The 14,397-nt window shown below is 37.8% G+C and overlaps 1 protein-coding gene across 2 annotated transcripts in view; it reads right to left on the bottom strand.

The window, feature by feature from the left end:
* The window catches only part of HAL (histidine ammonia-lyase), a 25,243-nt gene extending 12,763 nt beyond the window's left edge, over positions 1-12,480 (bottom strand). Inside the window, exons 1-12 of one of the 2 annotated variants that reach the window (XR_014175749.1) lie at positions 12,131-12,480; positions 11,082-11,142; positions 10,834-10,870; positions 8,829-8,903; positions 8,675-8,747; positions 7,383-7,449; positions 7,141-7,178; positions 6,926-7,051; positions 5,841-5,980; positions 4,763-4,810; positions 3,172-3,319; positions 255-350 (exon numbers count right to left, since the gene is read on the bottom strand). Coding sequence is in view for 1 of the 2 variants with exons in the window: in XM_081957916.1 (XP_081814042.1) it covers positions 255-350; positions 3,172-3,319; positions 4,763-4,810; positions 5,841-5,980; positions 6,926-7,051; positions 7,141-7,178; positions 7,383-7,449; positions 8,675-8,747; positions 8,829-8,903; positions 10,834-10,870; positions 11,082-11,142; positions 12,131-12,377 (1,156 nt within the window). In the remaining variant the exon portion in view is untranslated. The remainder of the gene's footprint in view (positions 1-254; positions 351-3,171; positions 3,320-4,762; positions 4,811-5,840; positions 5,981-6,925; positions 7,052-7,140; positions 7,179-7,382; positions 7,450-8,674; positions 8,748-8,828; positions 8,904-10,833; positions 10,871-11,081; positions 11,143-12,130) is intronic. The other variant, XM_081957916.1, reaches the window with a different exon arrangement.
* Between the last annotated feature and the right edge of the window lie 1,917 nt (positions 12,481-14,397).

Here is a 14,397-nt window from a genome sequence, read left to right as displayed (position 1 = left end):
CAAAGGGTCTGACAGCTCCCTATAAAAGGGCTGCTGTCAGACTCAACCTTCGCTGGATTGTACATACTTGTTCTGTTACAATAAAGAGCTGTTGTTGCCTTTAGCCTGAGTGTGCCTTTCCAATACCCGATCTAACAGTAGTCATGACTCGAAATATTTTAAATTAAGCTGAAATGTCATTTTCAGTTTTTTTTAAAAAAAGATTACACTAATTGGATAAATAAAGTATATATCAACTGCCAATGATTACTCACCTGCTATTTCAGAAGGATGATGATCAGAATCTAAAAGGGACCTGAATCGAAAAGCTACCTCAATCTGCCCTTGATGTGGTCGCAGTGCATGAATATCTGATTTAAAATAAGGATAAAGAGGTAAAATATTTTCAGAAAATAAGGGAAAATAAGGGAGGATTGAAATTTGACCAACTTGACTTATGGGCATCTTTGAAAATTGAGAAAAACATGGAAATATGGAAAAAATTGTCCCTGTGCTAGGCCTCACAGGGCTTTTCCCAGGACCCCTGAGGCACTTCTTTCTTTGTTTAACAACCCATGGATTCATTTAATGACTGCATGAGGGAGAACAGGGTTGGGGGCGGTTTCCTTACTGGCTGTCATGTCTTCTGACCGTAATGGGTAGCCTCCATTATGGTTGTCAGCCAAGAACTACCTGTATAGCAAGAATGTCAATGGACCCAAAGTTATGACTTTAGTGGATTTGTATAGATAAGGAATGTCAAAACAACATTTTTGGAGACATTATAAGCATGATGCATCTTTAAAACACATGTTTATACAATGCTCCATACTCACCAAGTTTTGGGAGAAAGTAATGGATTATATTAAGATGATTGTATGACAAAAGCTAAAATTCTGAGAGGTTAAATTTTCCTGAACTAAACGAGATCTAAAACTGAAATTCTCTGTGCCCTTACTGCTGCAACATTGGAAAGATACATTTATGGCCTCTTCCACTCAATGGATTGAAGACTTCATATACATAAACACATACATTGATATAATGATATATAATACAAAAGTTTACAGGTAGTCCTCAATTTACAATCATTTGTTGAGTGACCATTTGAAGTCACTGTTGTGTAATTGTGAACTATTTTGAAAGACTGTGGGAGAGGAAAGACTTTGCTGGAGAGGAATTTACCGTAAATTAAATAAAAGGGTTTAGCGGGACGAGGACTCGGCTTCTTGCTGCTGGGGAAGCCCAGGTCAGAACAGTCACGACGGTACTGAAAAGAGTGGTGTATGACTATTTTTCATACTTACGAGAATTGCAGCATCCTGATGATCACTTGATCAAAATTTGGATGTTTGGCAACTGGTATGCATTTATGCCAGTTGCAGTGCCCTGGGGTCATGTGATTACCTCTTCCAACCTTCTGACAAGCAAATTCAATGGGGAAACTAGACTCACTTAACAACTGTGCAATAATTTAACAACTGCAGTGGTTCACTTAACAGCTGTGGCAAGAGAGGTCATAAAATGGGGCAAAAGTCACTTGTCTTGCTTAGCAGTAGAAATTTGGGGGTCCATTGTGGTCATAAATCAAGGACTACCTGTAATTTGCTTTTGTCATATTGTTTCACTTTTCCATTATAGCACTTTTTATGTATTTTTTTAATCTCATTGACTATGTATCCCACTCCGCAATTATTTTTCTATTTATTCTTTTCTTTTTTTGTTATTAATTTAAAAAGCAATAAGTAAACAAAAAAGCAATAAGGATAAAGAGGTAACACTTTCCCTTTACTTGTGAAAACAAAGCCTTCTTTTGTAGTTTTGTATAAGCTTAAGATTACATGGAAAATGCAGTGCAGGAAAAAATAATTTAAAGTTGTAATCAAAATCTAGCAGTGTAGTATAAAACATGTGGTGTTCATTCATTCAGTGTATTCCTTTCGATGAATGGGACCTATAAAAAATGGTGTAATTATGGAATGTTTTTGTTTGAGATCCAAACATTCCTTTAAAAAAAAAAAGATTATTTACTTCCATGTTATTTTCATTCTCCACTCACAGCAATCAGCTAATATCTAGGTCCAGGAACATAATGCATAGAACCTAACCTATTCTAGTTGAGTTGTTTGGTCTCCCAAACAACTGTTTCTGTTAAAGCAGTGGTATAAAATTCACTTCGTCACGTCATCATCACGTGACATATTACGACTTTTCCCCCTTCACTAAACCGGGGGGTGGGTATGCCCAATGCATGATACATCTTGCCCGCAGGCCATGAGTTTGACACCCTTGTGTTAAAGTACTTTTCTGAATATTTTCATGCTTCTACAAAGTTTTGGATTATTTTTAGGTTACTGGTCCTTTCTTGTCATATGTGATGATGCTAGTTTGACTGCCATAGTGAGAATTAGTATTGTTGAAAATATGTACAACAAATTTGCAAACTAATGCATATGTTTTGTATAAAATCTGTAATATTGTTGCCCATTGTTTGGTGGCAAGCTCATGTGACTTATAGGTGTGACGAGAATTCTCGTCACACCTTTATAATGCCTTGGTAAGGCCACTCTTGGAATACTGCGTTCAGTTTTAGTCGCCACGATGTAGAAAAGATGTGGAGACTCTAGAAAGAGTGCAGAGAAGAGCAACAAAGATGATTAGGGGACTGGAGAGTAAAACATATGAAGAACGGTTGCAGGAACTGGGTATGTCTAGTTTAATGAAAAGGACGACTAGGGGAGACATGATAGCAGTGTTCCAATACCTCAGGGGTTACCACAAAGAAGAGGGAGTCAAACTATTCTCCAAGGCACATGGGAAGCAATGGATGGAAACCAATCAAGGAGAGAAGCAACTTAGAACTGAGGAGAAATTTCCTGACAGTTAGAACAATTAATCAGTGGAACAGCTTGCCTCCAGAGGTTGTGAATGCCACAACACTGAAAGTCTTTAAGATGTTGGATAGACATTTGTCTGAAACAGTATAGGGTTTCCTGCCTAGGCAGGGGGTTGGACTATAAGACCTCCAAGGTCCCTTCCAACTCTGCTATTGTATTGTATTGAGAAGTATGTTTTAGAATTGCTGAGGGGTTTTCTGGAATATGTCTCTGAATCAAAAACATATGGAAAATAACAAACAAGCAAATTACCATAGAGGGTAATTAGTCTATACTATGCTTTAAAAATACCAACCTGTATCAAAGGCTTTTGTTGTGCCCTTGAGAACTTCCAGTGTGAGGGCAGCCACAATGTCAGCTTGTCTAGCAATCGCATTGGCCCTTTCAACTGCTTCGCATCCCAGAGAAGTTATCATTTGTGTTCCATTGATAAGAGCCAGACCCTTCAAAAAAACACACACACCCTAAGGGTTATATTCAGTGAGTCTTACTGTTCGAAACATGTGTCTGCCCTTCCTGTATTTTCCTGGCTCAAACAACACAAAATGTGTTGCTCTTGTGCTTCAGCCAAAAGCAATCTCAGGAAACAGCCTGGGTGGGGAAAGAAGCTACTTCCTTCATTCCAACATTTGTTCACTTAGAAATTACTTTTCTGGCAGTCTTATCTCATGGTTGGCTACAATTTACTTTCCTAGCAGTCCTGTCAATCTATAAAACTCCATGAAGACACAAAGCTTCAGTCTGAATCTCTTGAGTGTTTCACAGATAGTTAATTTAAGGTCTCTTTTCTGTAAGTGTCTATGCAGAGAAGCAGCAAATGCAAAATACTCAAATATATTCCATTCAACTATATAAGGAAAAGAATATGTAAAAGAAACTTATGTTGATCTTGGGCATAGGGAAGGTATGAATGAGCTATAAAGGGAGGAAAAGATTGGACAGTCCTAAAATAGAAGGGAAGTGGGAGAAAGAAACTGTTTTTCTATGCCCAAGTCAATATTATATATATACATACATACGTACATACCAGTGGTGGGTTGCAGGCGGTACGCCCAGGTATGGGTGTACTGGAGCCTGCCCGGACCACTGAGTACCATTCCGGTATGGTGTTCCGGAGGGCCCACCCGCCTGCCTGCGCTCCTTAATGTGTTTTAAAGCTGTCGGTGCTTCCGCGCATGCGCATGGCGAATACAGCGCCTGTGCAACGCTCCGCTGAGCAGCTGGAGCATCGTGGAGGCTTGCAGAAGCGTCATTTGAAGCTACAATGCATGCACGCACTGCGCGCACTTGCACATGTGCCTTCCGCATGCATGTGGGTGACTCCAGTACGGTTGGAACGGAATCCGGAACCCACCACTGATACATACATATAAAAAAACCACGCTCGCCGCCTGTATTTGTGTTACAACCCCTGGTATGCCCAAATATGGGAGGGAGCTACATACCTATTTCCCTGGCTCAGCTGATAAGGAGGAGAGCCTGTGGCTTAGTGGCTAATACATCTGCCTAATATGTAATACAGCCCAGGTTCAAATCCCAGTAAGGGTATGGCTAGCTGATGAGAGTTAAATAGCTTGAAATAGATCTATACTAGTCTCCCTTTATTTATTTATCAGCACAAATACAACACAAACATAGCAAAGGCAACATTAAAAATAAAAAATATGGTTTTCTGCCTGGATGGTCTTCTGTAATGAACCGAAGGACAGAAAGGGGGAGTAGTGAGCTCCCTCCCATATTTGGGCATGTATGTATGTATGTATGTATGTATGTATGTATGTATGTATGTATATACATACATACATACATACATACATACATACATACATACATATAATCTGCCAATCGAAACTGTGGTATTGGGAAACAAACATGCATTTTATTACCTCCTTTGGCTTCAAAGTAATTGGTTTGAGTCCATGAGCTTCCAGCACCTATAAGGCAGTACCAAGTATACTTATTAAGTGAGAAAAGCTTTTCAAATGAATTGAAGTTCTCAGTATTCTACGTCTAAATATTTTGAAATACCTAGAAGCTATGCAGTCTAGAACAAAAATGAGGAAATGGCCTTAACTTTGCAGTCCATGTAAACAAATGAAGCAAGATACAGGCAACACACAAAGCCACACAAACCCTCTGGCCCATGGAAAAGTCTCTCTCCACAGAACCAGTCCCTGGTGCCCAAAAGGTTGGGTCCTCTGTTTTAAAGGCTACAATTATATTATGTTAGAATATATGAAGATGATAGCCAGTGTGATATAATTATTTAAGGTACAAAGCTAAAAATCAAAAGATAGCGTTGTAGGCCTGTTTAGGCATGGAGCCAGCTGGATCATTTTGGCTAATCTTTTGCTCTCAAGCCGCTTCTGAAAAACTAAGAAAACTGGTTTATCCAGGCGGGTGCTAAGAATCAAAATGGACTTGGGAAGTACAGAAGAGTTCAAATACTTACTTGATTTTCTGGGAACAACCTTCCCGCAGACTGTGGACAGTAATGGTTAATTAAAATCTAACACAAAAGGTGGGAGATCCAGGCTGACAAAAGCTTTCTTAAAAACTAGGAGTCAAAATTGATTCATCTTCATGGCCATCCCACCGGCATTCATAAAGGCAACAGAAAATATAGAAAATATAGGAAAATGGTCCTGCAGATGTTATGAATTTAAAGCCATTTGTGTCACTTTACCTCCAGCTGCTTGTTGCAGTGTCTTGCTTGATAGTGAGACCTGAGGTCATGAAGTCTTACCTGTGGTCTGTTGGTGTAATAAAGATATTCCCCAAATATATCCTTTGGATTTTTTCCTTAGAAGCAACATACTTGCCTTCATTTTTTAAAAGCCGGTATAGAACCAGGATATCGATTTTTAAAAAACATTTTAAGACATTACTGTAAAGTTTGAAAATAACCTTCTTCCCTTTTAATGGTCCCTCCCATCACCATGTGTACCATTTACAATCTCTTACATATTTTGCATCAGCCCATCCACTCTTTGGGGACCACATCTTTCCTTCGCCAATGAGTCCCAAGGCAAGATGGGAAAGAGGCGCTAAGTCTCCACTGGCCCCAACAGTCCCTTGCTCTGGAATGTAAGGCAGGCAGGATGCTGAGGAAGAAAATTATTTTGATTAGAGCTTCTCTTTGTGATACAGCATTTTGTCACCTCATCTTTAGCAGAGCACTTTAATGATAGTTCCCATCGAGCAGGAAGGCAAACCAAAATCACTCTGTTGCCTTTCAGCAGGGACCATAGAATCAGCTTTCTCTATTCACTACCACTATCCTAGGTTACAGGGGTATCCACCATACATTGTGAAATAAGTCAAGATGGGAACACACATTTTAAAAAAACACGTGGAACTTTAATCATAGACACCATCTCAACTTTTAAAATCTTGCTGTGCAATCAACCCCACCCAAGTTCCCCAAAGCACCTCAAGTGCTATTATTTCCTGTCTACCCCACAATCCCTCAGTAAACCCAATAAAAAGTTAATTGTTACTTGGGTGAGAGGAAGGTGTTTGCATGCATTTTTCAGGTGACAGATGGAAAGGAGGGAAGGCTTTTTGTGTTTTTAAAGTGTGCTGAAAATGAGATCCTTGACAGAATCATAATGACTGAATATATAATAATTGCTATTATTATATTTCCTTTCAGCAAAAGATATTAAATGCCACTAAGTCATGATGATCTTGCCTGGATGGGAAATAAAACTTCTGCTAGAAAACAGGCACGTTCCAAGAAACAAACAATTGAACCCTGTGTTCCATGTATTCTCTACTTGAAAGATGTGGCTACCACTATGTTAGAGCATTACAGGATATAAATAATATTGATGTTGGCAAGCATGATTCAACTCTAGCATTCTATTGTTTTATTCAAAGTGTAATCCACTAATTGAAAGGCAGAGAAGAGAGAAAGATTGTCTTCCCTTTTTCACAGAAGATTCTTTGCTTGTTAGTAGGAACTTTACTTCCTTCCAAAGGATAACAATTGTATTTGAAATACTGAAGTCTGGAAAAAAGAATCAGGAAAACACTTATCATGTTACCATTAAATGCTTCAATGACTTGGTGAAGAGTTTCTAATGAAAGTCCACTATATCCTTTGGCTAAGACATTTATCCTCAGAGCTAAGAGCATACGACATCTCTCTGGAATCAAAGGCTTCCCAACCCCTGAAATGAAAATGTTCATTTCAAGATTATTAGGGTGAACATTACTGTAAAAATGATTATGAAATAATTAGAAATGAATCCTCCATTACCTGCAGAATGTGACCGGACTAAGTTCACTTGCAGCTCCCTCAGAGAGAAAAGAGCAGAAAATCGTCAGTTCAAACTACATTATGAAATTAAATTTAATGCAAAAAAAGTTTAAAACATTAAAACTATGGAAATTATTTCATTACACTAAAAATAACTTTGGCTCAGGCTGACCATTTAGAAGTTGTCTATATTTTTTAAAGTTTTCTTTTACCGAGTTTAAAAAGAAATAAAAGTGACATACTGTAGTTTGCTGTTTGGAATCACAGTCCGTGCAAACTTCCCAAAGCCTGTTGTGATTCCGTAGACAACTGAAAGAAACAGATACTTTACATTTATTACTATTTTGTTTCAAGAAAGAGACTTAGATGGTCATGTTTACTGCCATCACTGTTCAGGTAAGCCTGTATAGCAGGGATGGGTTGCTGCCCGTGTGACTGCCGATTCACAACCCGCTTACAATGTGTGCGTGCTGTGTGCGCATGTGTGTGGAAGAGCTGTGCAATGTATATTGTTCTTCGCGCATGCGGAGAACAATTTACAGTGAACATGTGCAGTCACTAAAATCTAAAATGGTGGCTGCCAAGGGGCAGCGAGGAATCGGTTTGGGGGCGTGACAGGCCTGGGTTGCTGCCGGTTCTGCGACCCACGCCTGAATTCCACTACCAGTTTGGCTGAACCAGGCCAAATCGGCAGCAACCCACCTGTGCTGTATAGAGCTCTGTAATCCAGGACCATCTCAAAGTACCACTTAGAACAGGGGTGTCCAAACTTGGAAACTTTAAGACTTGTGGACTTCAACTCCCAGAATTCCCCAGCCAGCATGGGAGTTGAAGTCCACAAGTCTTAAAGTTCCCAAGTTTGGACACCCCTGACTTAGAAAATGGTTTGGGATAGTGGCAGCAATAAAGAAGCAGATGGTGTGAATGCTGGGGTCACTACAATCAGTATTATTCATTGCAGCAACCTTATTGCTTTCTTCCTTTCAAAATGCTTCATAACCAGGGCAGTCTCCTTGGGCATGTGCATATTTACCTGCTGCAGCCCCTTTGGCTGCAGTCCTGAATGATGTGGCACACATAATAGTACATCTGAGAGGATGAAGTAACTGGTGAAACATTGCCTTCATGATACTTTTCATACCAGTGGGTTATTGTATTGATGGCCATGACAGCTCCTTTCCCACTTTCTATCTTTCATTCTATCCCAATGATTGCAACATAGCTGATTGGTCTTAATGCCTTTTTTATTATTTTATATTAAAAATATGTTTTCCCTTTTTCTACAGAAAGTGGTGTTTATTCCTAACCGAACGTATCTGGCATTACAGCAGCAGATGTACACTCAGTTCTATTTCTATTACCATAATGCCATGATTTGGGTGTGTAATAGGTACATTTTGCTTGTTTCAGAACAAGATTGGCGAAAGGATTTTGTTTGCTCTCAAGTTCTAGGGGTACAAAGTAAGAAGCAGAAGAAGAGAAATATTGGTCTGAGCTCCCAGAAAATCATTTTATAAAATGAAAGCAATGGTACCTCTTTGTTCACTTATAATGCTTTCAATAACACCTCTGGATTTTTGGACTCTAATTTCAGCTTCAGGAGTAAGCTGGAAAAAAAAGTTCTTACTTAGTTTGTGTTTTAATTATGGGTAAAGGGCAAAAATATCAAAATGTCTCCAGATATTTACCTTGATTTTATACAACCCCTTTCCTAAATTGACCAAATCTTCTGTTGTCAAACTATTTCCATCTAAATAAAGATACTGAATGAAAGAACTGTGTTAGAGAGAATAACATGACATCAATAATGACAACCAACTGGCAAAAATTTCAGCTTTCTTAAAAGCTCAGAAGCAGGAGAATTATACACAGGAATGGGTAAAATGGATTGATTACATACAGACTAGGAGGTATTATGTAGCCTTTAGGTAAGAATGTTTAGATGATTCGAGCAAATAATACATGGGATGCTTGGAATTGTTAGAGTGGTGTATAGCGGAAGTCAGGGGGTGGGGTTTGAGTGGGAGGTGGGGGTGGGTTAGGGTGGAGGGTGGGGTAATATATATGCATAATTAAACTAGAAGATGAGATTAATGAAATATTGTTATTTTAAGAGAAATTTATATTATGATTTATATATGTTTAATTAACTTAGAAGATGGGATTAATGGGCTATTGTTACTTTAAGAGAAACTTATATTATGTTTGTTGGGAGGTGAGGGGGTATAATATGTGAATGAGTAATCTATTTTAAGATGGGGGAGGGGAGGGGGTAAAGTATTTAGTATAATATTTGAATGAGAAAATTTTGGGGCGGTTGGGGGGAGGGGAGGGGACATAGCATCTGTATGAGATTTACATTGTATGCTGGGGGGGGTTAAAAGGGGGGAAAATTTGTTTGTATAAAAGTTTTTCAATAAAAAAATAATAATGACAACCAACTGTAATCTGTGGGATTATTGTAAATGCTTGGGCACAATCAAAGGCATTGAAGGGGACAGAGTTTCCCTTTCGTTCTGCTTCTTTAATTTTTATATTGCTCTTCCTTCTGGAGGACCACACAACGGTTTATAAGAAACAAAAATAAGAATAATCTTAAACTGAGCCATTGTACTAGTAGGCCATTACTATTTTCATGTAATTAAAAAAATGTTATATCCAAAAGGCAAGGTCTCAGACTATTAAACTCTTAAATTGCCATGCTTTGTTCCAGCATCTTTATTTTAGGACATCCAATCAGCCAAATTACTACACTTGAGAATATTAGGAATGCAGCTTCTTCTGTTTACTCAGAAGTAATTCCCACTGTGTTTGATAGACCAGAACCTAGACATGCACACAGAAGCATGTCATATTGTTGGGGTGGTGGTTTATTATTAGAGCACCAAGATTTTTTAGAACAGCGTGCATATTTATCATCTAAACCAGGGGTGTCCAAACTTGGGAACTTTAAGACTTGTGGACTTCAACTCCCAGAATTCCCCAGCCAGCTGGCTGGGGAATTCTGGGAGTTGAAGTCCACAAGTCTTAAAGTTCCCAAGTTTGGACACCCCTGCTTTAGGGTATGTCCCTAAATATACTGTTCAATATATGGAAGAAAGAATATTAAATCAGATGAGTATAAAACATTCCTCAGTGTTTAAGGAGAATGACTGCTCGGGAATTGATTTAGAACCAGAATTATGTATTAATTTATTATATTTAGATGGCTGTCCAACTCAACCAAGGTGACTATATGTAGCTGTCAAAAAAAAATTAAAACCCTAACAAAAAATAATAATAATAAATTAAAACAATCAAATTGAGATCCAAACAGTACAACTATCATTTAATCTGGGCTCCATCAGACCCAAAAGCTGGAGAAAATTCAGGTCTTGACAGTCTTTTTAAAGGCAAGCAGGATTGGCTGGGGAATTCTGGGAGTTGAAGTCCACAAGTCTTAAAGTTCCCAAGTTTGGACACCCCTGATCTTTACCATATAAAAGAAGGGGGAAAAAACAAAGATAGGGAGAGAAGAGGAAACAAACACATTTGGATTTATATTCCAAATTATGGAACATATATATGGAGCAGATTTTAATTTCAGTTCCCACTTAGTGTATGGTACTAATGACCATTCTGATTGTGATGCTGTTAATTTGATCACATGCTGAAGGCTATGCTAGTACTTCATAAGCCACCATTCTTCCATACCTGTTCCGCTTCTTTATATCTGTATCTGTATCTATATCTGAAATAACAACTAAGGAAAATAAACAAGGCAAGATGGTGGTTTACATTTAAGAATACTTTGGAGCATTTATTTTACTTTTGTTCATTTAAACTTCTTTTAGGCTACTGCTATCATCAAGAGAAAGAATATAATTATGCACTAAGTAAAATCTTTTCGACCTAGGAATCTAAAAAAAGAAGATAAATCTGAGAGATTTTTCAAAGGATACAAATAAACTCCTTCTGGCTGAGATGGAATAAAATCTGAGGACATCATATCTCCTTGTATCACTGGAGGGAAAGGGAAATTAATCCCATGAATACATAGATTTTCTTCATTACTAAGTCCAGATAAATCAAGCCTTGGTTACCTTTCTTTGATAAGAAATGTGCCCGGCACACTAAATCCACTGGGATTTAGCAATTTACCACTGGGAATTGTGTGGCATATACAGTAAATGTAAATCATCATCATCATCTTCATCTTGTTGAATCATCCAAACCTTATTATGCCATTTCCCTTTGTCTCTTTATGCTTTCTTTTTTCCTAATTCCCCTATTTATTTTAAAGATTTGTATGGCCATCTATCTTAGAGCACCATTCTGAATAGGTTGCAACAACTAAATTAAAAAAAAAAACAGTAAAAAAAAAACCCCAGCCAATTCATAATCTCCCATCTCTGCCCCAGAAAAACCTGGGGGGAAATCAGCTCTCTATGTTATTTTAATAGCAAAGACACATATACAATTTTGTCAGACATACGGTAAATATTTATTATTTGCACATACTTTTCCCATATAGGTGAGGATGGGCATTATGGAAATAGCAGTCTAATTTATATTGTTAACAATAAATGTAGAAGGCCAATGTGAAGCCTAGAAACCAAATCCCTGTATCAAAAACTGATTGTCAAAAGCTTGATAGTGGATAGGGAGGAATGATAAAGGACAAACAGAGACAAAATCTGGGATGTTACGATGAATGTGACCTCAGAAACAGCAGTTTGGATCTAATCTATTTTCTTTCAGTTCATGAATAAGGAAAATACATGGCTTGTATACCCCTTGTAAAAATGCTTTAAAGGTTTTTAAAAGTAACTGTGATTAAAATAGCTTACATTTAAAGGTAAACATGTTGCTGGCAGTGGCTTCTCTGGAGACCAGCTTATATTGTTTCCTACCATTTTTTCCCTCTTTGACCATTTCGATTTATAAAATGTATCATTTCCCTTTGATGTACACAAGGTATTTTCAGTCCTGTAATATGCAGTTTGCTTACCAACTTCCACAAACTCATTGTCCTCTAGGACATCCTCCAAGGCATCATCATCGTCCAGCAATCCAAGTCCTTTGCAGCATCGTACGTAGAATGTTACTTCTTCCACTGAAGCAAACCCTCCATTGTCAGGCTTGTTTTTGATGTAACGCCTCAGAGCTTCTTTTCCCAGCCATCGCACTGTGCTGGTCCCAGTTTGACAAGGGACAGTGAGCCATTCCCCTCGGACATGCACCGTGTACCTTGGCATACCTGTCTTCAGTTCAGGGCTGTCCTGTTACTAGAGAGCTTCAGTTTAAGGGTGAGCACCTCTCTGATCTACATTCCGCAGCACAAGCCACCTGACTGGCTTCTACTGTCCCAATCAGAAGACTAAAAAGCCACCCACCCACCCAGAGGTTCCTCTGCAAATAAATCAACATATGTACATAACCAAGTATCTAATGAAAAACAGAGAGAAAGCAAGTCTTTGTAAATTAAATAAGCAAAATAAAATAACCTCTTGCTATCCAAATTAGCTCTGAAGCCTGTTTTGTTTCATTTTTGTTCTTGAAAGAACTGCTTCCTAAACTCAAGTGATTCCAAACATTTGACTGAGATAATAATTATCTGAATTCAAACTTTTCCCTGGTGAATATGATTTTCTATTAATTAAAACATCGCATGCAAGTTAAGTTTATATATTTAAGGAAAGCACATATGCAAAACCCAAAAGTTATTTAGTTAACAGAGCGTTTCCGTTTTTGTTGTGAAAAGAACCCAAAGTTTTAGTCCCCTAGCATTTATCATTAAAAACAAATTGGGTTCAGAGTTTCTTTGAACTCCGATTGCACCAGACAGAGCAAACATTACTCAACTCATCTATATTTTTGTGTACTACAAAATGACATTCTTTTGGTCTGTTGATAAAAGGAAGCAATAATGGCTTGATCTTCATCTCTTCTGTTCTTCTGTCAGGGATATATGAACCTTTAACCCTTAATTGGAGTTGAGGGGCATCATCTCCTATCTAAGCACTTTATTTATTTTCCTACATGTCGATCATCAAATGAAACTGCAGAATCTTATGTTATGTTGGTAATAAAAGTGTATGCATGCACAATCACAAGCCAATAGTTTTGTATGAATAAATTAGTCTGCCTTCCCAAATTCACTACCAAACTCTATTCTAAATGAAGCCATTCTGAAATGAGCTTAGAGTTAAGAGGATGTATTTCTTTCACTAAATTGTAATTTTCTGTACGGGCACATTTTGAAAGAATATAAAAGATTACTCTAATGACAAAATCAGTATTAATCATGAGGTAAATAGGGTAAAACAACAACCTTTAGACTTCAGCCCAAACATATGTATAGTAGACCTATTAGTATTAATCATTAATCCAAACGTGAATACACAACATTTAAGTAATATCTGTTACAGATTTCTCTGGTGTATTATTTCACATTGAAATGAAGCTGAAATGAGAAGCAAAAGGCCATACAAGAATAAATATGACTACGGAGAAATAGACTGAAATTTCACTATAGTAAACTACAATTCTTTATGCATGCAATGCAGTCTTATGGATTTATTTGGAAATGGCATGGGAGGGCTCTCTACTAATTTCCTTTTAGCTCTGTTTTTTCTAAAACATATTTCTTCTCTCACTGCAGACGATAACACCCTTTTTGTCTAGGCAAAAAAATATTCAGCATATTGCTTAAAAAACACTAATCACCTTCCATAAACAAGATGGAGAAACGAAAAAGGATGACTGCTATAAAACTTTTAAAATTAAAATATGGTTGAAAAAATATTTTAAAACATTAGGGAATTGTGGCTGCATCTCAAGTATCACAACAGACCAATATATATCTATATATATTGTGTGTGTGTGTGTGTGTGTGTGTGTGTGTGTGTGTCTAGCCCTCTGCTAATCTGTTTAGGTTGAATAGAAATGATGACACACACACACAATCTGTCTCCTATTATTTCTATCCAACCTAAACAGATCTAGCAGAGGGCATGCTCTCAGCCCCTTTGTCAAAACCATGGTATCTTGTTAGACCCTGCAGTGAGGGCTTTCTAGCAGTATAGGTAGTCTTCAACGTATGACCACAATTGAGCCGAAAATTTCGGTTGATAAGTGAGACATTTGTTAAGTGAGTTTTGCCTCATTTTACGACCTCTCTTGCCACAGTTGTTAAGTGAATCAATGCAGTTGTTAAATTAGTAACAAGGCTGTTAATTGAATCTGGCTTCCCCATTGACTGTGATTGTCAGGTCA

This window comes from Natrix helvetica (genome assembly GCF_964273705.1).
Source record: "Natrix helvetica genome assembly, chromosome: 6".
Taxonomy (NCBI): Eukaryota; Metazoa; Chordata; class Lepidosauria; order Squamata; family Natricidae; genus Natrix; species Natrix helvetica.
Note: the sequence above shows the minus strand (reverse complement) of the source record. Positions and strands in the feature narration are given on the sequence as shown.